Source organism: Panulirus ornatus, chromosome 12, assembly GCF_036320965.1.
Source record: "Panulirus ornatus isolate Po-2019 chromosome 12, ASM3632096v1, whole genome shotgun sequence".
Lineage (NCBI taxonomy): Eukaryota > Metazoa > Arthropoda > Malacostraca > Decapoda > Palinuridae > Panulirus > Panulirus ornatus.
Genome location: NC_092235.1, coordinates 35,924,034 through 35,946,710, shown reverse-complemented (window position 1 = coordinate 35,946,710; position 22,677 = coordinate 35,924,034). Strand labels below are relative to the sequence as shown.

Genomic DNA, 22,677 nt, shown 5'->3' with positions numbered 1-22,677 from the left:
TGCTCTTCCTCAGTCTGATGCTCTGTACATGCCCTCAACTTCTCAATCAATACCCTCCCATATAATTTCCCAGGAATACTCAAGAAACATATATACCTCTGTAATTTGAGCACCCACTTTTATCCCCTTTGCCTTTGTACAATGGCACTATGCAAGCATTCCGCCAATCCTCAGGCACCTCACCATGAGTCATACATACATTGAATAACCTTACCAACCAGTCAACAATACAGTCACCCCCTTTTTTAATAAATTCCACTGCAATACTATCCAAACCCGCTGCCTTACCGGCTTTCATCTTCTGCAAACCTTTTACTACCTCTTCTCTGTTTACCAAATCATTCTCCCTAACCCTCTCACTTTGCATGCCACCTCGACCAAAACACCCTTTATCTGCCACTCTGTCATCAAACACATTCGGCAAACCTTCAAAATACTCACTCCAGCTCCTTCTCACATCACCACTTCTTGTTATCACCTCCCAATTAGCCCCATTCACTGAAGCTCTGTGAGAAGAACCCAGAGATGGCCACAAGAAAAAAGAATAAGTTTATGAAGCCACCTCAGGTTGTTAGGATTGGGTCAAAGAAGACTGCTTTTGCCAAATTTGCCAAATTATGCCAACTCCTCCATAGAATACATGTAATGCTGCTCCTTCTAGTTGAATTGGGTACATCTGGCTGTACTGATGGTAGCAATCAGCTTATCATCAAAGGATGATTCCAACAAAAACAGATTGAAATTGTTTTAAGAAGGTACATCAAGGAATATGTTACATGCCATACCTGCCGATCCCCAGACAAGATCCTACAGAAAGATGCACGTTTCTATTTTCTCCAGTGTGAACAGTGTTATTCTCGATGTTCTGTCGCTCCCATCAAATCCGGTTTCCAGGCTGTGGCCAACAAACAGCAGAGACAGGCCATCAGAGCAAGCAGAAATAGGGAGCAGCACACATTTAGTATTAATATTTTATTCATATGCATATATATACATTTTTTATCCCTGGGGATGGGGGAGAAAGAATGCTTCCCATGCATTCCTCACGTGTCGTAGAAGATGACTAAAGGGGACGGGAGCAGGGGGCTGGAAACCCTCCCCTCCGTGTATTTTAACTTTCTAAAAGGGGGAACAGAAGAAGGAGTCATGCGGGGAGTGCTCATCCCCCTCGAAGGCTCAGACTGGGGTGTTTAAATGTGTGTGGATGTAACCAAGATGAGAAAAAAAGAGAGATAGGTAGTATGTGTGAGGAAAGGAACCTGGATGTTTTGGCTCTGAATGAAACGAAGCTCAAGGATAAAGGGGAAGAGTGGTTTGGGAATGTCTAAGGGGTAAAGTCAAGGGTTAGTGAGAGGACAAGAGCAAGGGAAGGAGTAGCACTACTCCTGAAACAGGAGTGGTGGGAGTATGTGATAGAGTGTAAGAAAGTAATCTCTAGATTGATATGGGTGAAACTGAAAGTGGATGGAGAGAGATGGGTGATTATTGGTGCATATGCACCTGGGCATGAGAAGAAAGATCATGAGAGGCAAGTGTTTTAGGAGCAGCTGAGTGAGCGTGTTAGTAGTTTTCATGCATGACACCAGGTTATAGTGATGGGTGATCATGGGTGATTTGAATGCAAAGGTGAGTAATGGAGTAATGTGGCAGTTGAGGGAATAATTGGTGTACATGTGGTGTTCAGTATTGTAAATGGAAATGGTGAAGAGCTTGTAGATTTATGTGCTGAAAAAGGACTGGTGATAGGGAATACCTGGTTTAAAAAGAGAGATATACATAAGTATACGTATGTATGTAGGAGAGATGGCCAGAGAGCATTATTGGATTACGTGTTAATTGATAGGCACGTGAAAGAGAGACTTTTGGATGTTAATGTGCTGAGAGGTGCAACTGGAGGGATGTCTGATCATTATCTTTTGGAGGCGAAGGTGGATTTGTAGAGGTTTCCAGAAAAGAAGAGAGAATGTTGGGGTGAAGAGAGTGGTGAAAGTAAGTGAGCTTTGGAAGGAGACTTGTGTGAGGAAGTACCAGGAGAGACTGAGCACAGAATGGAAAAAGGTGAGAACAAAGGAGGTAAGGGGAGTGGGGGAGGAATGGGATGTATTTAGGGAAGCAGTGATGGCTTGCATAAAAGATACTTGTGGCATGAGAAGTGTGGGAGGTTGGCAGATTAGAAAGGGTAGTGAGTGGTGGGATGAAGAAGTAAGATTATTAGTGAAAGAGAATAGAGAGGCATTTGGACGATTTTTGCAGGGAAGTAATGCAAATGAGTGGGAGATGTATATAAGAAAGAGGCAGGAGGTCAAGAGAAAGGTGCAAGAGGTGAAAAAGAGGGCAAATGAGAGTTGGAGTGAGAGAGTATCATTAAATTTTAGGGAGAATAAAAAGATGTTTTGGAAGGAGGTAAATAAAGTGCTTAAGACAAGGGAACAAATGGGAACTTCAGTGAAGGGGGCTAATGGGGAGGTGATAACAAGTAGTGGTGATGTGAGGAGATGGAGTGAGTATTTTGAAGGTTTGTTGAATGTGTTTGATGATAGAGTGACAGATATAGAGTGTTTTGGTCGAGATGGTGTGCAAAGTGAGAGGGTTAGGGAGAATGATTTAGTAAACAGAGAAGAGGCAGAAAAAGCTTTGCGGAAGATGAAAGCCAGCAAGGCAGCGGGTTTGGATGGTATTGCAGTGGAATTCATTAAAAAAGGGGATGACTGTATTGTTGACTGGTTGGTAAGGTTATTTAATGTATGTATGACTGAGGGTGAGGTGCCTGAGGATTGGTGGAATGCTTGCATAGTGCCACTGTAGAAAGGCAAATGGGATAAAAGTGAGTGCTCAAATTACAGAGGTATAAGTTTGTTGAGTATTCCTGGTAAATTATATGGGAGGGTATTGATTGAGAGGGTGAAGGCATGTACAGAGCATCAGATTGGGGAAGAGCAGTGTGGCTTCAGAAGTGGTAGAGGATGTGTGGATCACGTGTTTGCTTTGAAGAATGTATGTTAGAAATACTTAGAAAAGCAAATGGATTTGTGTTTAGCATTTATGGATCTGGAGAAGGCATATGATTGAGTTGATAGAGATGCTCTGTGGAAGGTATTAAGAATATATGGTGTGGGAGGCAAGTTGTTAGAAGCAGTGAAAAGATTTTATCGAGGATATAAGGCATGTGTACGTGTAGGAAGAGAGGAAAGTGATTGGTTCTCAGTGAATGTTGGTTTGCAGCAATTGTGTGTGATGTCTCCATGGTTGTTTGATTTGTTTGTGGATAGGGTTGTTAGGAAGGTGAATTCTTGAGTTTTGGAAAGAGGGGCAAGTATGCAGTCTGTTGTGGATGAGAGAGCTTGGAAGCGAGTCAGTTGTTGTACGCTGATGATACAGCGCTGGTGGCTGATTCGGGTGAGAAACTGCAGAAGCTGGTGACTTGAGTTTGGTAAAGTGTGTGAAAGAAGAAAGTTGAGAGTAAATGTGAATAAGAGCAAGGTTTAGGTACAGTAGGATTGAAGAACAAGTCAATTGGGAGGTAAGTTTGAATGGAGAAAAACTTGAGAAGTGAAGTGTTTTAGATATCTGGGAGTGGATTTGGCAGCGGATGGAACCATGGAAGCGTAAGTGAATCATAGGGTAGGGGAAGGGGCTAAAGTTCTGGGAGCATTTAGAAATGTATGGAAATGAGAACGTTATCTTGGAAAGCAAAAATGGGTATGTTTGAAGGAATATTTCTTCCAACAATGTTATGTGGTTGCGAGGGATGGGTTATAGATAGAGTTGAGCATAGGAGGGTGGATGTGCTATAAATGAGATGTTTGAGGACAATATGTGGTGTGAGGTGGTTTGATCGAGTAAGTAATGAAAGGTTAAGAGAGATGTGTGTTAATAAAAGGAGTGTGGTTGAGAGAGCAGAAGAGGGTGTTTTGATATGGTTTGGTTACATGGAGAGAATGAGTGAGGAAAGATTGACAAAGAGGATATATGTGTCAGAGGTGGAGGGAACAAGGTGATGTGGGAGATTAAGTTGGAGATAAAAAGCTGGAGTAAAAAAGATTTTGTGTGATTGGGGCCTAAACATGCAGGAGGGTGAAAGGCATGCAAGGAATAGAGTGAATTGAATTGATGTGGTATCCCGGAGTCGACGTGCTGTCACTGGATTGAACCAGGGCATGTGATGCATCTGGGATAAGCCATGGATATCTTTTGGGGGACTGGATGTAGAAAAGGAGCTGTGGTTTCGATGCATTATACATGACAGCTAGAGACTGAGTGTGAATGAATGTGGCCTTCGTTGTCTTTCCCTAGCGTTACCTAGCGCAAATGCATGGGAAGGGGGCTGTCATTTCATGTGTGGCGATGTGGCGACGGGAATAAGGGCAGATAGTATGAATTATGTACATGTGTATATATATGTCTCTATGTGTATATATATATGTATATGTTGAGATGTATAGGTATGTATATTTGTGTGTGTGGACGTGTATGTATATACATGTGTATGTGGGTGGGTTGGGCCATTTTTTCGTCTCTTTCCCTGTGCTACCTAACATATATATATATATATATATATATATATATATATATATATATATATATATATATATATATATATATCCCTGGGGATAGGGGATTAAGAATACTTCCCACGTATTCCCTGCGTGTCGTAGGAGGCGACTAAAAGGGGAGGGCGGGGGGCTGGAAATCCTCCCCTCTCGTTTTTTTTTTTTAAATTTTCCAAAAGAAGGAACAGAGGGGGCCAGGTGAGGATATTCCAAAAAAGGCCCAGTCCTCTGTTCTTAGCGCTACCTCGCTAACGCGGGAAATGGCGAATAGTTAAAAAAAAGAAAAAAAAATATATATATATATATATATATATATATATAAGAGTGAGTGCTCAAATTACAGAGGTATAAGTTTGTTGAGTATTCCTGGTAAATTATATGGGAGGGTATTGATTGAGAGGGTGAAGGCATGTACAGAGCATCAGATTGGGGAAGAGCAGTGTGGTTTCAGAAGTGGTAGAGGTTGTGTGGATCAGGTGTTTGCTTTGAAGAATGTATGTGAGAAATACTTAGAAAAGCAAATGGATTTGTATGTAGCATTTATGGATCTGGAGAAGGCATATGATAGAGTTGATAGAGATGCTCTGTGGAAGGTATTAAGAGTATATGGTGTGGGAGGCAAGTTGTTAGAAGCAGTGAAAAGTTTTTATCGAGGATGTAAGGCATGTGTACGTGTAGGAAGAGAGGAAAGTGATTGGTTCTCAGTGAATGTTGGTTTGCAGCAGTGTGTGTGATGTCTCCATGGTTGTTTGATTTGTTTGTGGATAGGGTTGTTAGGAGGTGAATTCATGAGTCTTGGAAAGAGGGGCAAGTATGCAGTCTGTTGTGGATGAGAGAGCTTGGAAGCGAGTCAGTTGTTGTACGCTGATGATACAGCGCTGGTGGCTGATTCGGGTGAGAAACTGCAGAAGCTGGTGACTTGAGTTTGGTAAAGTGTGTGGAAGAAGAAAGTTGAGAGTAAATGTGAATAAGAGCAAGGTTTAGGTACAGTAGGGATTGAGGACAAGTCAATTGGGAGGTAAGTTTGAATGGAGAAAAACTTGAGAAGTGAAGTGTTTTAGATATCTGGGAGTGGATCTGGCAGCGGATGGAACCATGGAAGCGGAAGTGAATCATAGGGTGGGGGAGGGGGCTAAAGTTCTGGGAGCATTTAGAAATGTATGGAAATGAGAACGTTATCTTGGAAAGCAAAAATGGGTATGTTTGAAGGAATATTTCTTCCAACAATGTTATGTGGTTGCGAGGGATGGGTTATAGATAGAGTTGAGCATAGGAGGGTGGATGTGCTATAAATGAGATGTTTGAGGACAATATGTGGTGTGAGGTGGTTTGATCGAGTAAGTAATGAAAGGTTAAGAGAGATGTGTGTTAATAAAAGGAGTGTGGTTGAGAGAGCAGAAGAGGGTGTTTTGATATGGTTTGGTTACATGGAGAGAATGAGTGAGGAAAGATTGACAAAGAGGATATATGTGTCAGAGGTGGAGGGAACAAGGTGATGTGGGAGATTAAGTTGGAGATAAAAAGCTGGAGTAAAAAAGATTTTGTGTGATTGGGGCCTAAACATGCAGGAGGGTGAAAGGCATGCAAGGAATAGAGTGAATTGAATTGATGTGGTATCCCGGAGTCGACGTGCTGTCACTGGATTGAACCAGGGCATGTGATGCATCTGGGATAAGCCATGGATATCTTTTGGGGGACTGGATGTAGAAAAGGAGCTGTGGTTTCGATGCATTATACATGACAGCTAGAGACTGAGTGTGAATGAATGTGGCCTTCGTTGTCTTTCCCTAGCGTTACCTAGCGCAAATGCATGGGAAGGGGGCTGTCATTTCATGTGTGGCGATGTGGCGACGGGAATAAGGGCAGATAGTATGAATTATGTACATGTGTATATATATGTCTCTATGTGTATATATATATGTATATGTTGAGATGTATAGGTATGTATATTTGTGTGTGTGGACGTGTATGTATATACATGTGTATGTGGGTGGGTTGGGCCATTTTTTCGTCTCTTTCCCTGTGCTACCTAACATATATATATATATATATATATATATATATATATATATATATATATATATATATATATATATATCCCTGGGGATAGGGGATTAAGAATACTTCCCACGTATTCCCTGCGTGTCGTAGGAGGCGACTAAAAGGGGAGGGAGCGGGGGGCTGGAAATCCTCCCCTCTCGTTTTTTTTTTTTAAATTTTCCAAAAGAAGGAACAGAGGGGGCCAGGTGAGGATATTCCAAAAAAGGCCCAGTCCTCTGTTCTTAGCGCTACCTCGCTAACGCGGGAAATGGCGAATAGTTAAAAAAAAGAAAAAAAAATATATATATATATATATATATATATATAAGAGTGAGTGCTCAAATTACAGAGGTATAAGTTTGTTGAGTATTCCTGGTAAATTATATGGGAGGGTATTGATTGAGAGGGTGAAGGCATGTACAGAGCATCAGATTGGGGAAGAGCAGTGTGGTTTCAGAAGTGGTAGAGGTTGTGTGGATCAGGTGTTTGCTTTGAAGAATGTATGTGAGAAATACTTAGAAAAGCAAATGGATTTGTATGTAGCATTTATGGATCTGGAGAAGGCATATGATAGAGTTGATAGAGATGCTCTGTGGAAGGTATTAAGAGTATATGGTGTGGGAGGCAAGTTGTTAGAAGCAGTGAAAAGTTTTTATCGAGGATGTAAGGCATGTGTACGTGTAGGAAGAGAGGAAAGTGATTGGTTCTCAGTGAATGTAGGTTTGCGGCAGGGGTGTGTGATGTCTCCATGGTTGTTTAATTTGTTTATGGATGGGGTTGTTACGGAGGTAAATGCAAGAGTCTTGGAAAGAGGGGCAAGTATGAAGTCTGTTGGGGATGAGAGAGCTTGGGAAGTGAGTCAGTTGTTGTTCGCTGATGATACAGCGCTGGTGGCGGATTCATGTGAGAAACTGCAGAAGCTGGTGACGGAGTTTGGTAGTGTGTGGAAGAAGAAAGTTAAGAGTAAATGTGAATAAGAGCAAGGTTATTAGGTACAGTAGGGTTGAGGGTCAAGTCAATTGGGAGATGAGTTTGAATGGAGAAAAACTGGAGGAAGTGAAGTGTTTTAGATATCTGGGAGTGGATCTGTCAGCGGATGGAACCATGGAAGCGGAAGTGGATCATAGGGTGGGGGAGGGGGCGAAAATTTTGGGAGCCTTGAAGAATGTGTGGAAGTCGAGAACATTATCCCGGAAAGCAAAAATGGGTATGTTTGAAGGAATAGTAGTTCCAACAATGTTGTATGGTTGCGAGGCGTGGGCTATGGATAGAGTTGTGCGCAGGAGGATGGATGTGCTGGAAATGAGATGTTTGAGGACAATGTGTGGTGTGAGGTGGTTTGATCGAGTAAGTAACGTAAGGGTAAGAGAGATGTGTGGAAATAAAAAGAGCGTGGTTGAGAGAGCAGAAGAGGGTGTTTTGAAATGGTTTGGGCACATGGAGAGAATGAGTGAGGAAAGATTGACCAAGAGGATATATGTGTCGGAGGTGGAGGGAACGAGGAGAAGAGGGAGACCAAATTGGAGGTGGAAAGATGGAGTGAAAAGGATTTTGTGTGATCGGGGCCTGAACATGCAGGAGGGTGAAAGGAGGGCAAAGAATAGAGTGAATTTGAGCGATGTGGCATACAGGGGTTGACGTGCTGTCAGTGGATTGAATCAAGGCATGTGAAGCGTCCGGGGTAAACCATGGAAAGCTGTGTAGGTATGTATATTTGCATGTGTGGACGTGTGTATGTACATGTGTATGGGGGGGGTTGGGCCATTTCTTTCGACTGTTTCCTTGCGCTACCTCGCAAACGCGGGAGACAGCGACAAAGTATAAAAAAAAAAAAAATATATATATATATATATATATATATATATATATATATATATATATATATATATATATATATATATATATATATATGTTTTGGCTCAGAAGAGTGCTTTGGGAATGTCTTGGGAGTATAGTCAGGGGATGAGAGGAGAAGAGCAATGGAAGGAGTAGTACTACCCCTGAAGCAGGAGTTGTGGTAGTATGTGATAGGGTGTAAGAAAGTAAACTCTATATTGATATGTGGAAAACAGGAAATAGATATAGAGAGATGGTTGATTATTGGTGCCTGTGCACCTTGTCATGAAAAGAAAGATCATGAGAGGTAAGTGTTTTGGGAGCAGATGAGTGAGTGTGTTAGCAGTTTTGATGCACGAGATCGAGTTATACTGATGGGTGATTTCATGCAAAGGTGAGTAATGTGGCAGTTGAGGGTATAATTGGTGTACATGGGGTGTTCAGTGTTGTAAATGGAAATGGTGAAGAGCTGTTAGATTTGTGTAATGAAAAAAGACTGTTGATTGGGAATACCTGGTTTAAAAAGAGAGATATACATAAGTATACGTATGTAAGTAGGAGAGATGGCCAGAGAGCGTTACTGGATTTCATGTTAATTGATATGCACGTGAAAGAGAGACTTTTGGATGTTACTGCGCTGAGAGGGGCAATTGGAGGGATGTCTGATCATTATCTTGTGGAGGCAAAGGTTAAGATATGTAGTGGTTTTCAGAAAAGAAGAGAGAATGTTGGGGTGAAGAGAGTGGTAAGAGGATGTGAGCTTGGAAAGGAGACTTGTGTGAGGAAGTACCAGGAGAGATTGAGTGCAGAATGGAAAAAGGTGAGAGCAAATGATGAAAGGGGAGTGGAGGAGGAGTGTGATATATTTAGGGAAGCAGTGATGGCTTGCGCAAAAGATGCCTGTGGCATGAGAAAGGTGGAAGGTGGGCAGATTACAAAGGGTAGTGAGTGGTGGGGTGAAGAAGGAAGAGTGCTAGTGAGGAGAATAAGTTCCTGGTATGACAAGTCCTTTAAGTTAATGAAAACTTTCCTGTCATTGTTGCAAGTTTTAGCATGTTTCAGATATATAAAAGACAGAAATTATTACCTGTGCTCTTTTCAGAACGTTACTCAGTCTGTGTTACATCGCTTTTATATGGCATTACTGCTGCATCATGTGTGGATGGGCATGGGAGTTTGGCAAGCAAGTGAACTGTTCCAGGTTCATCGTGGATTCATACAACAGATTTTGACAGGATCTGCCGCCTTTGCCTCCTGTGTTTATCATTTTTGTCAGGTATGTTGAAATTATTTGGTTATATGAGACAAATGATATAATTCTTGTAGGGTTACAGACATTATTTCTACATATAGAATTACATACTGTGGTTAATGCTTTCTAAGGGGAATATTTTTTTGTGTCAGCTGAGACAGCATATACAGTTGAGGCCCCAATCAAGGCCATATCATTATAGATATTACTTATTTATTCATTATACTTTGTAGCTGTCTCCCGCATTAGCGAGGTAGCACAAGAAAACAGACAAAAGAATGGCCCAATCCACCCACATACACATGTATATACATACATGTCCACACACGCACATATACATACCTACACATTTCAACATATACATATATATACATACACAGACATATACTTATATACACATGTACATAATCATACTTACTGCCTTCATTCATTCCCATCTCCAACCTGTAGCACATGAAATGACAACCCCCTCCCCTGCACGTGCGCGTGGTAGTGATAGGAAAACATATAACAAAGGCCACATTCGTTCACACTCAGTCTCTAGCTGTCATGTATAATGCACTGAAATCACAGCTCCCTTTCCACATCGAGGGCCCACAAAACTTTCCATGGTTTACGCCTGACGTTTCACATGCCCTGGTTCAATCCATTGACAGCACGTCGACCTCGGTATACCACATCATTCCAAATCACTCTATTCCTTGCATGCCTTTCACCCTCCTGAATTTTCAGGCCCCGATCACTCAAAATCTTTTTCACTCCATCCTTCCACCTCCAATTTGGTCTCCCGCTTCTCCTCATTCCCTCCACCTCTGAGACATATATCCTCTTTGTCAATCTTTCCTCACTCATCCTCTCCATGTGACCATACCATTTCATTACACCCACTTCTTCTCTCTCAACCACACACTATTTATTTCCACACATCTCTCTTACCCTTTCATTACTTACTCGATCAAACCACCTCACACCACATATTGTCCTCAGACATCTCATTTCCAACACATCCACCCTCCTTCGCACACTCCTATCTATAGCCCATGCCTCGCAACCATATAACATTGTTGGAACCACTATTACTTCAAACATACCCATTTTTGCTTTCTGAGATAATGTTCTTGACTACCACACATTTTTCAACACTCCCAGAACTGTCGCCCCCTCCCCCACCCTGTGACTCACTTCTACTTCCATGGTTCCATCCGCTGCCAAATTCACTCACAGATATCTAAAACACTTCACTTCCTCTAGTTTTTCTCCATTCAAACTTACCTCCCTACTGACTTGTCGCTCAATCCTACTGTGCCTAATAACCTTGCCCTTTTCACACACTTTACCAAACTCAGCCACCAGCTTCTGTAGTTTCTCACCTGAATCAGCCACCAGCACTGTATCATCAGTGAAAAACAGCTAATTCACTTCCCAAGCCCTCTTATCCACAACAGACTGCATACTTGCCCCTCTCTACAAAGCTCTTGCATTCACCTCCCTAAGAACCTCATCCATAAACAAATTAAACAACCATGGAGACATCACGCACCCCTACGGCAAGCTGACATTCTCTGAGAACCAATCACTCTCCTCTCTTCGTACTCGTACACGACAAGATTTTTCACTTCTTGTAACAACTTGCCTCCCACCCCATATATTCTTAATACCTTCCACAGAGCATCTCTATCAACTCTATCATATACCTTCTCCAGATCCATAAATGCTACAAACAAATCCATTTGTTTTTGTAAGTGTTTCTCACATACATTCTTCAAACCAAACACTTGATCCACACGTCCTCTATCATTTCTAAAACCACACTGCTCTTCCCCAATCTGATGCTCTGTACATGCCTTCACCCTCTCAATCAATACCCTCCCATGTAATTTCCCAGGAATACTCAACAAACTTATACCTCTGTAATTTGAACACTCACTTCTATCCCCTTTGCCTTTGTACAATGGCACTATGCATGCATTCCACCAATCCTCAGGCACTTCACCATGAACCATACATACATGCACTAAATATCCTTACCAACCAGTCAACAACACAGTCACCTCGTTTTTTAATAAATCCCACTGCAATACCATCCAAACCCGCTGCCATGCTGGCTTTCATCTCCCGCAAAGCTTTCACTACCTCTTCTTTGTTTACCAAATCATACTCCGTAAACCTCTCACTTTGCACACCTCCTCAACCAAAACACCTTATATCTGCTACTCTATCATCAAACAAATTCAACAAACCTTCAAAATACTCACTCCATCTTCTCACATCACCACTACTTATTTTTGCCTCTCCATTATCCCCTTCACCAATGTTCCCATTTGTTCTTTTGTCTTAATCACTTTATTTACCTCCTTCCAAAACGTCTTTTCATTCTCCCTAAAATTAAATGATACTCCCTCACCCCACCTTTCATTTGCCTTCTTTTTCACCTGCACCTTTCTCTTGAGCTCCTGCCTCTTTCTTTTATACATCTTCCAGTCATTTGCACTATTTCCCTGCAAAACTCGTCCAAAAGCCTCTCTCTTCTCTTTCACTAATAATCTTACTTCTTCATCCCACCACTCACTACCCTCTCTAATTTGCCCACCTCCCACGCTCCTCATGCCACAAGCATCTTTTGCACAAGCCTTCAATGCTTCCTTAAATACATCCCATTCCTCCCCCAATCCCCTTACGTCCTTTGCTTTCACCTTTTTCCTTTCTGCACTCAGTCTCTTATGGTACTTCCTTATACAAGTCTCCTTTCCAAGCTCACTTACTCACACCACTCTCTTTAACCCAACATTCTTCATTTCTGAAAACTTTCACAAATCCTCACCTTCGCCTCCTCAAAGTAATAATCAGACATCCCTCCAGTTGCACTTCTAAGCACATTAACATCCAAAAGTCTCTCTTTCACGCGCCTGTCAATTACCTTGTAATCCAATAATGCTCTTTGGCTGTCTCTCCTACTTATTTATTTATTTATTTATTTATTTTGCTTTGTCGCTGTCTCCCGCACTAGCGAGGTAACGCAAGGAAACAGACGAAAGAATGGCCCAACCCACCCACATACACATGTATATACATACACGTCCACACACACAAATATACATACCTATACATCTCAACGTATACATATATATACACACACAGACAAATACATATATACACATGTACATAATTCATACTGTCTGCCTTTACTCATTCCCATTGCCACCCCGCCACACATGAAATAACAACCCCCTCCCCCCTTGTGTGTGGGGTAGCGCTAGGAAGACAACAAAGGCCCCATTCATTCACACTCAGTCTATCGCGGTCATGTAATAATGCACCGAAACCACAGCTCCCTTTCCACATCCAGGCCTCACACAACTTTCCATGTTTTACCCCAGACGCTTCACATGCCCTGGTTCAATCCATTGACAGCACATCGACCCTGGTATACCACATCATTCCAATTCACTTTGTTCCTTGGACACCTTTCACCCTCCTGCATATTCAGGCCCCGATCACTCAAAATCTTCTTCACTCCATCTTTCCACCTCCAATTTGGTCTCCCACTTCTCCTTGTTCCCTCCACCTTTGACACATATATCCTCTTTGTCAATCTCTCCTCACTCATTCTCTCCATTTGATGAAACCATTTCAAAACACCCTCTTCTGCTCTCTCAACCACACTCTTTTTATTACCACACATCTCTCTTACCCTTACATTACTTACTCAATCAAACCACCTCGCACCACATATTGTCCTCAAACATCTCATTTCTAGCACATCCACCCTCCTCCGCACAACTCTATCCATAGCCCACGCCTTGCAACCATACAACATTGTTGGAACCACCATTCCTTCAAACATACCTATTTTTGCTTTCTGAGATAATGTTCTTAACTTCCACACATTCTTCAAGGCTCCCAGAATTTTCGCCCACTCCCCCACCCTATGATTCACTTCTGCTTCCATGGTTCCATCTGCTTCCAAATCCACTCCCAGATACCTAAAACACTTCATTTCCTCCAGTTTTTCTCCATTCAAACTTACCTCCCAATTGACTTGACCCCCAGCCCCACTGTACCTAATAACCTTGCTCTTATTCACATTTACTCTCAACTTTCTTCTTTCACACACTTTACCAAACTCAGTCACCAACTTCTGCAGTTTCTCACATGAATCAGCCACCAGCGTTGTATCATCAGCGAACAACAACTGACTCACCCAAGCTCTCTCATCCACAACAGACTGCATACTTGCCCATCTTTCCAAAACTCTTGCATTCACCTCCCTAACAACCCCATCCATAAACAAATTAAACAACTACTGAGACATCACATACCCCTGCCACAAACCTACATTCACTGAGAACCAATCACTTTCCTCTCTTCCTACACGTACACATGCCTTACATCCTCGATAAAAACTTTTCACTGCTTCTAACAACTTGCCTCCCACACCATATATTCTTAATACCTTCCACAGAGCATCTGTGTCAACTCTATCATATGCCTTCTCCAGATCCATAAATGCTACATACAAATCCATTTGCTTTTCTAAATATTTCTCACATACATTCTTCAAAGCAAACACCTGATCCACACATCCTCTACCACTTCTGAAACCACATTCCCCACACTGCTCCTACTTACATGCATATATTTATGTATATCTCTTTAAACCAGGTATTCGCAGTCACCAGTCCTTTTTCAGCACACTAATGTACAAGCTCTTCACCATTTCCATTTACAACACTGAACACCCCATGTACACCAATTATTCCCTCAACTGCCACATTACTCACCTTTGCATTCAAATCACCCATCACAATAACTCGGTCTCATGCATCAAAACTACTAACACGCCCACTCAGCTGCTCCCAAAACACTTGCCTCTCATGATCTTTCTTATCATGCCCAGGTGCATATGCACCAATAATCACCCATATCTCTCCATCCATTTTCAGTTTTACCCATATCAATGTACTGTTTACTTTCTTACGCTTTATCACATACTCCCACCTTTGCCTTTTATGACACGTGAGGAATGCGTGGGAAGTATTCTTTCTCCCCTATCCCCAGGGATATATATATGTATATATATATATATCCATGGGGAAAGGGGAGAATGAATACTTAACACGCATTCCTCACGTGTCGTAGAAGGCAACTAAAGGGGATAGGAGCGGGGGCTAGAAACCCTTCCCTCCTTGTATTTTAACTTTCTAAGAGGGGAAACAGAAGATGGAGTCATGCGGGGAGTGCTCATCCTCCTCGAAGGCTCAGATTGGGGTGCCTGTGTTTGGATGTAACCAAGATGAGAAAAAAGAGAGATAAGTATTATGTTTGAGGAAAGGAACCTGGATGTTTTGGCTCTGAGTGAAACAAAGCTCAAGGGTAAAGGGGAAGAGAGGTTTGAGAATGTTTTGGGAGTAAAGTCAGGGGTTGGTGAGACGACAAGAGCAAGGGAAGGAGTAGCACTACTCCTGTAACAGGAGTGTTGGGAGTATGTGATAGAGTGTAAGAAAGTAAAGTCTAGATTGATATGGGTAAAACTGAAAGTGGATGGAGAGAGACGGGTGATTATTGGTGCATATGCACCTGGGCATGAGAAGAAAGATCATGAGAGGCAAGTGTTTTGGGAGCAGCTGAATGAGTGTGTTAGTGGTTTTGAAGCACAAGACCGGGGTATAGTGAAGGGTGATTTGAATGCAAAGGTTAGTAACGTGGCAGTTGAGGGAATAATTGGTGTACATGGGGTGTTCAGTGTTGTAAATGGAAATGGCGAAGAGCTTGTAGATTTATGTGCTGAAAAAAGGACTGGTGGTTGAGAATACCTGGTTTAAAAAGAAAGATATACGTATGTAAGTAGGAGAGATGGCTAGAGAGTGTTATTGGATTACGTGTTAATTGATAGGCGCACGAAAGAGATACTTTTGGATATTAATGTGCTAAGAGGTGCAACTGGAGGGATATCTGATCATTATCTTGTGGAGGCAGAGGTGAAGATTTGTAGAGGTTTTCAGAAAAGAAGAGAGAATGTTGGGTGAAGAGAGTGTTGAGAGTAAGTGAACCTGGCAGAAGGAGACTTGTGTGAGGAAGTACCATAAGAGACTGAGTACAGAATGGAAAAAGGTGAGAACTTAGGAGGTAAGGGGAGTGGGGGAGGAATGGGATGTATTTTGGGAAGTAGTGATGGCTTGTGCAAAAGATGCTTGTGGCATGAGAAGTGTGGGAGGTGGGCAGATTAGAAAGGGTAGTGAGTGGTGGGATGAAGAAGTAAGATTATTAGTGAAAGAGAAGAGAGAGGCATTTGGACGATTTTTTGCAGGGAAATAATGCAAATGACTGGGAGATGTTTAAAACAAAGAGGCAGGAGGTCAAGAGATAGGTGCAAGAGGTGAAAAAGAGGGCAAATGAGAGTTGGGGTGAGAGAGTATCATTAGATTTTAGGGAGAATAAAAAGATGTTTTGGAAGGAGGTAGATAAAGTGCGTAAGACAAGGGAACAAATGGGAACTTCAGTGAAAGGGGCAAATGGGGAGGTGATAACAAGTAATGGTATTGTGAGAAGGAGATGGAGAGAGTATTTTGAAGTTTTGTTGAATGTGTTTGATGGTAGAGTGGCAGATATAGTTACTTTGTGGAAGATGAAAGCTGGCAAAGCAGCGGGTTTGGATGGTATTGCAGTGGAATATATTAAAAAAGGGGGTGACTGTATTGTTGACTGGTTGGTAAGGTTATTTAATGTATGTATGACTCATGGTGAAGTGCTTGAGGATTGGCGGAATGCTTGCATAGTGCCATTGTACAAAGGCAAAGGAGATAAAAGTGAGTGCTCAAATTACAGAGGTATAAGTTTGTTGAGTATTCCTGGTAAATTATATGGGAGGGTAATGATTGAGAGATGTGAAGGCATGTACAGAGTATCAGATTGGGGAAGAGCAGTGTGCTTTCAGAAGTGGTAGAGAATGTGTGGATCAGGTGTTTGCTTTGAAGAATGTATGTGAGCAATACTTAGAAAAGCAAATGGATTTGTATGTAGCATTTATGGATCTGGAGAAGGCATATGATGGAGTTGATAGAGATGCTCTGTGGAAGGCATTAAGAATATATGGTATGGGAGGCAAGTTATTAAAAGAAGTGAAAAGTTTTTATTGAGGATGTAAGGCATGTGTATGTGTAGGAAGAGAGGAAAGGGATTGGTTCTCAGTGAATGTAGGTTTGCGGCAGGGGTGTGTGATGTCTCCATGGTTGTTTAATTTGTTTATGGATGGGGTTATTAGGGAGGGGAATGCAAGAGTTTTGGAAAGAGGGGCAGGTATGCAGTCTGTTGTGGATGAGAGAGCTTGGGAAGTGAGTCAGTTGTTGTTCGCTGATGATACAGCGGTGGTGGCTGACTCGTGTGAGAAATTGCAGAAGCTGGTGCCTGAGTTATGTAAACTGTGTGAAGGAAGAAAGCTGAGAGTAAATGTGAATAAGAGCAAGGTTATTAGGCACAGTAGGGTTGAGGGACAAGTCAATAGAGAGGTAGGTTGGAATGGAGAAAAACTGGAGGAAATGAAGTGTTTTAGATATCTGGAAGTGGATTTGGTAGCGGATGGAACCATGGAAGCGGAAGTGAATCATAGGGTGGGAGAAAGTTCTGGGAGCATTGAAGAATGTGTGGAAGTCAAGAATATTGTCTCGGAAAGCAAAAATGGGTATGTTTGAAGGAATAGTGGTTCCAACAATGTTATGTGGTGGTGAGGCATGGGCTATAGATAGAGCTGTGCAGAGGAGGGTGGATGTGCTGGAAATAATATGTTTGAGGACAATATGTGGTGTGAGGTGGTTTGATCGAGTAAGTAATAATAGGGTAAGAGAGATGTGTAGTAATAAAAAGAGTGTGGTTGAGAGAGCAGAAGAGGGTGTTTTGAAATGGTTTGGTCACTTGGAGAGAATGACTGAGGAAAGATTGACCAAGAGGATATATGTGTCAGATGTGGAGAGAATTAGGAGAAGTGGGAGATCAAATTGGAGGTGGAAAGATGGAGTGAAAAAGATTTTGAGTGATCGGTTCCTGAACATGCAGGAGGGTGAAAGGCGTGTAAGGAATAGAGTAAATTGGAACGATGTTGTATACTGGGGTCGATGTGCTGTCAATGGATTGAACCAGGGCATGTGAAAGGTCTGGGTTAAACTATGGAAACTTTTGTAGGACCTGGATGTGTAAAGGGAGCTGTTGTTTCAGTGCATTATTACATGACAGCTAGAGACTGAGTGTGAATGAATGTGGCCCTTGTTGTGTTTTCCTAGCACTACTTCGCGCACAAGAGGGGGAAGGGGTTGTTATTTCATGTATGGCGGGGTGGCGATGGGAATGAATAAAGGCAGACAGTGTGAATTATGTACATGTGTATATATGGGTATGTCTGTTTGTGTATATAAATGTACATGTTGAGATGTAAAGGTATGTATATTTGCGTGTGTGGACGTGTATGTATATACATGTGTATGTGGGTGGGTTGGGCCATTCTTTCGTCTGTTTCCTTGCACTACCTCGCTAATGTGGGAGACAGAGGCAAAACAAAATGAATAAATAAATAAATAAATAAATAATATGTACATTGGCTCTGAGTGAAACGAAGCTCAAGGGTAAAGGGGAAGAGTGGTTTGGGAATGTGTTGGGAGTAAAGTCAGGGGTTAGTGAGAGGACAAGAGCAAGGGAAGGAGTAGCACTACTCCTGAAACATGAGTGGTGGGAGTATGTAAGAAAGTAAATGCTGGATTGATGTGGGTAAAACTGAAAGTTGATGGAGAGAGATGGGTGACTATTTGTGCATATGCACTTGGGCATGAGAAGAAAGATCATGAGAGGCAAATGTTTTGGGAGCAGCTGAGTGAATATGTTAGTAGTTTTGATGCACGAGACTGGGTTATAGTGATGGGTGATTTGAATGCAAAGGTGAGGAATGTGGCAGTTGAGGGAATAATTGGTGTACATTGGGTGTTCAGTGTTGTAAATGGAAATGGTGAAGAGCTTGTAGATTTCTGTGCTGAAAAAGGATTGGTGATTGGGAATACCTGGTTTGAAAAGAGAGATATACATAAGTTTACATGTGTAAGTAGGAGAGATGGCTAGAGAACATTATTGCATTACGTTTTAATTAATAGATGCGCGAGAGAGACTTTTGCATGTTAATATGTTGGGAGGTACAACTAGAGGGATGTCTGATCATTATCTTGTGAGGCAAAAGTGATGATTTGTAGAGGTTTTCGGAAAAGAAGAGAGAATGTTGGGGTGAAGAGAGTGGTGAGAGTAAGTGAGCCTGGGAAGGAGACTTGTGTGAGGAAGTGCCAGGAGAGAATGAGTACAGAATGGAAAAAGGTGAGAACAAAGGACATAAGGGGAGTGGAGGAGGAATGGGATGTATTTAGGGAAGCAGTGATGGCTTGTGCAAAAGATGCTTGTGGCATGAGAAGTGTGGGAGGTGGACAGATTAGAAAGGGTAGTGAGTGGTGGGATGAAGAAGTAAGAATGTTAGGGAAAGAGAAGAGAGAGGCATTTGTACAATTTTTGCAGGGAAATAATGCAAATGAGTGGGAGCTGTATAAAAGAAAGAGGCAGGAGGTCAAGAGAAAGGTGCAAGAGGTGAAAAGAGGGCAAATGAGAGTTGGGGTGAGAGAGTATCATTAAATTTTAGGGAGAATAAAAAGATGTTTTGGAAGGAGGTAAATAAAGTGCGTAAGACAAGGGAGCAAATGGGAACTTCAGTGAAAGGGGCAAATGGGGAGGTGATGACAAGTAGTGGTGATGTGAGAAGGAGATGGAGTGAGTATTTTGAAGGTTGTTGATTGTGTTTGATGGTAGAGTGGCAGATATAGTTACTTTGCGAAGATGAAAGCTAGCAAGGCGGCGGGTTTGGATGGTATTGCAGTGGAATTTATTGAAAAGAGGATGACTGTGTTGTTGACTGGTTGGTAAGGTTATCTAATGTATGTATGACTGATGGTGAGCTGCTGGAGGATTGGCGGAATGCTTGCATAGTGCCATTGTACAAAGGCAAAGGGGATAAAAGTGACTTCAGATTACAGAGGTATAAGTTTGTTGAGTATTCCTGGTAAATTATATGGGAGGGTAATGATTGAGAGGGTGAAGGCATGTACAGAGTATCAGATTGGGGAAGAGCAGTGTGCTTTCAGAAGTGGTAGAGAATGTGTGGATCAGGTGTTTGCTTTGAAGAATGTATGTGAGAAATACTTAGAAAAGCAAATGGATTTGTATGTAGCATTTATGGATCTGGAGAAGGCATATGATGGAGTTGATAGAGATGCTCTGTGGAAGGCATTAAGAATATATGGTATGGGAGGCAAGTTGTTAAAAGAAGTGAAAAGTTTTTATTGAGGATGTAAGGCATGTGTATGTGTAGGAAGAGAGGAAAGGGATTGGTTCTCAGTGAATGTAGGTTTGCGGCAGGGGTGTGTGATGTCTCCATGGTTGTTTAATTTGTTTATGGATGGGGTTATTAGGGAGGGGAATGCAAGAGTTTTGGAAAGAGGGGCAGGTATGCAGTCTGTTGTGGATGAGAGAGCTTGGGAAGTGAGTCAGTTGTTGTTCGCTGATGATACAGCGGTGGTGGCTGACTCGTGTGAGAAATTGCAGAAGCTGGTGACTGAGTTTGGTAAACTGTCCGAATGAAGAAAGCTGAGAGTAAATGTGAGTAAGAGCAAGGTTATTAGGTACAGTAGGGTTGAGGGACAAGTCAATTGGGAGGTAAGTTGGAATGGAGAAAAACTGGAGGAAGTAAAGTGTTTTAGATATCTGGGAGTGGATTTGGCAGCGGATGGAATCATGGAAGCGGAAGTGAATCATAGGGTTGGGAAAGGGGGTGAAAGTTCTGGGAACGTTGAAGAATGTGTGGAAGTCAAGAATATAGTCTCGAAAAGCAAAAATGGGTATGTTTGAAGGAATAGTGGTTCCAACAATGTTAAATGATTGCGAGGCATGGGCTATAGATAGAGCTGTGCAGAGGAGGGTGGATTTGCTGGAAATAATATGTTTGAGGACAATATGTGGTGTGAGATGGTTTGATCGAGTAAGTAATAATAGGGTAAGAGAGATATGTAGTAATAAAAAGAGTGGTTGAGAGAGCAGAAGAGGGTGTTTTGAAATGGTTTGGTCACATGGAGAGAATGAGTGAGGAAAGATTGACCAATAGGATATATGTGTCAGAGGTGGAGGGAACGAGGAGAAGTGGGAGATCAAATTGGAGGTGGAAAGATGGAGTGAATAAGATTTTGAGTGATCGGTTCCTGAACATGCAGGAGGGTGAAAGGCGTGTAAGGAATAGAGTGAATTGGAACGATGTGGTATACTTGGGTTGATGTGCTGTCAGTGGATTGAACCATGGCATGTCAAAGGTCTGGGTTAAACAATGGAAACTTTTGTAGGGCCTGGATGTGGAAAGGGAGCTGTTGTTTCCGTGCATTATTACATGACAGCTAGAGACTGAGTGTGAACGAATATGGCCCTTGTTGTGTTTTCCTAGCGCTACTTCGAACACAAGAGGTGGGAAGGGGTTGTTATTTCATGTATGGCGGGGTGGCGATGGGATGAATAAAGGCAGACAGTGTGAATTATGTACATGTGTATATATGGGTATGTCTGTTTGTGTATATAAATGTACATGTTGAGATGTAAAGGTATGTATATTTGCGTGTGTGGACGTGTATGTATATACATGTGTATGTGGGTGGGTTGGGCCATTCTTTCGTCTGTTTCCTTGCACTACCTCGCTAATGTGGGAGACAGAGGCAAAACAAAATGAATAAATAAATAAATAAATAAATAATATGTACATTGGCTCTGAGTGAAACGAAGCTCAAGGGTACAGGGGAAGAGTGGTTTGGGAATGTGTTGGGAGTAAAGTCAGGGGTTAGTGAGAGGACAAGAGCAAGGGAAGGAGTAGCACTACTCCTGAAACATGAGTGGTGGGAGTATGTAAGAAAGTAAATGCTGGATTGATGTGGGTAAAACTGAAAGTTGATGGAGAGAGATGGGTGACTATTTGTGCATATGCACTTGGGCATGAGAAGAAAGATGATGAGAGGCAAATGTTTTGGGAGCAGCTGAGTGAATATGTTAGTAGTTTTGATGCACGAGACTGGGTTATAGTGATGGGTGATTTGAATGCAAAGGTGAGGAATGTGGCAGTTGAGGGAATAATTGGTGTACATTGGGTGTTCAGTGTTGTAAATGGAAATGGTGAAGAGCTTGTAGATTTCTGTGCTGAAAAAGGATTGGTGATTGGGAATACCTGGTTTGAAAAGAGAGATATACATAAGTTTACATGTGTAAGTAGGAGAGATGGCTAGAGAACATTATTGCATTACGTTTTAATTAATAGATGCGCGAGAGAGACTTTTGCATGTTAATATGTTGGGAGGTACAACTAGAGGGATGTCTGATCATTATCTTGTGAGGCAAAAGTGATGATTTGTAGAGGTTTTCGGAAAAGAAGAGAGAATGTTGGGGTGAAGAGAGTGGTGAGAGTAAGTGAGCCTGGGAAGGAGACTTGTGTGAGGAAGTGCCAGGAGAGAATGAGTACAGAATGGAAAAAGGTGAGAACAAAGGACATAAGGGGAGTGGAGGAGGAATGGGATGTATTTAGGGAAGCAGTGATGGCTTGTGCAAAAGATGCTTGTGGCATGAGAAGTGTGGGAGGTGGACAGATTAGAAAGGGTAGTGAGTGGTGGGATGAAGAAGTAAGAATGTTAGGGAAAGAGAAGAGAGAGGCATTTGTACAATTTTTGCAGGGAAATAATGCAAATGAGTGGGAGCTGTATAAAAGAAAGAGGCAGGAGGTCAAGAGAAAGGTGCAAGAGGTGAAAAGAGGGCAAATGAGAGTTGGGGTGAGAGAGTATCATTAAATTTTAGGGAGAATAAAAAGATGTTTTGGAAGGAGGTAAATAAAGTGCGTAAGACAAGGGAGCAAATGGGAACTTCAGTGAAAGGGGCAAATGGGGAGGTGATGACAAGTAG

The 22,677-nt window shown here is 42.1% G+C and overlaps 1 protein-coding gene across 2 annotated transcripts in view; it reads left to right on the top strand.

Annotated features, from left to right (window-relative positions):
- Nucleotides 1-22,677, top strand: part of LOC139752011 (helicase POLQ-like) — a 275,342-nt gene that overhangs the window by 140,708 nt on the left and 111,957 nt on the right. For both annotated transcript variants that reach the window (XM_071667792.1, XM_071667791.1), the window contains one exon: nt 9,529-9,702. In XM_071667792.1, coding sequence (XP_071523893.1) covers nt 9,529-9,702 — 174 coding nt within the window. The remainder of the gene's footprint in view (nt 1-9,528; nt 9,703-22,677) is intronic.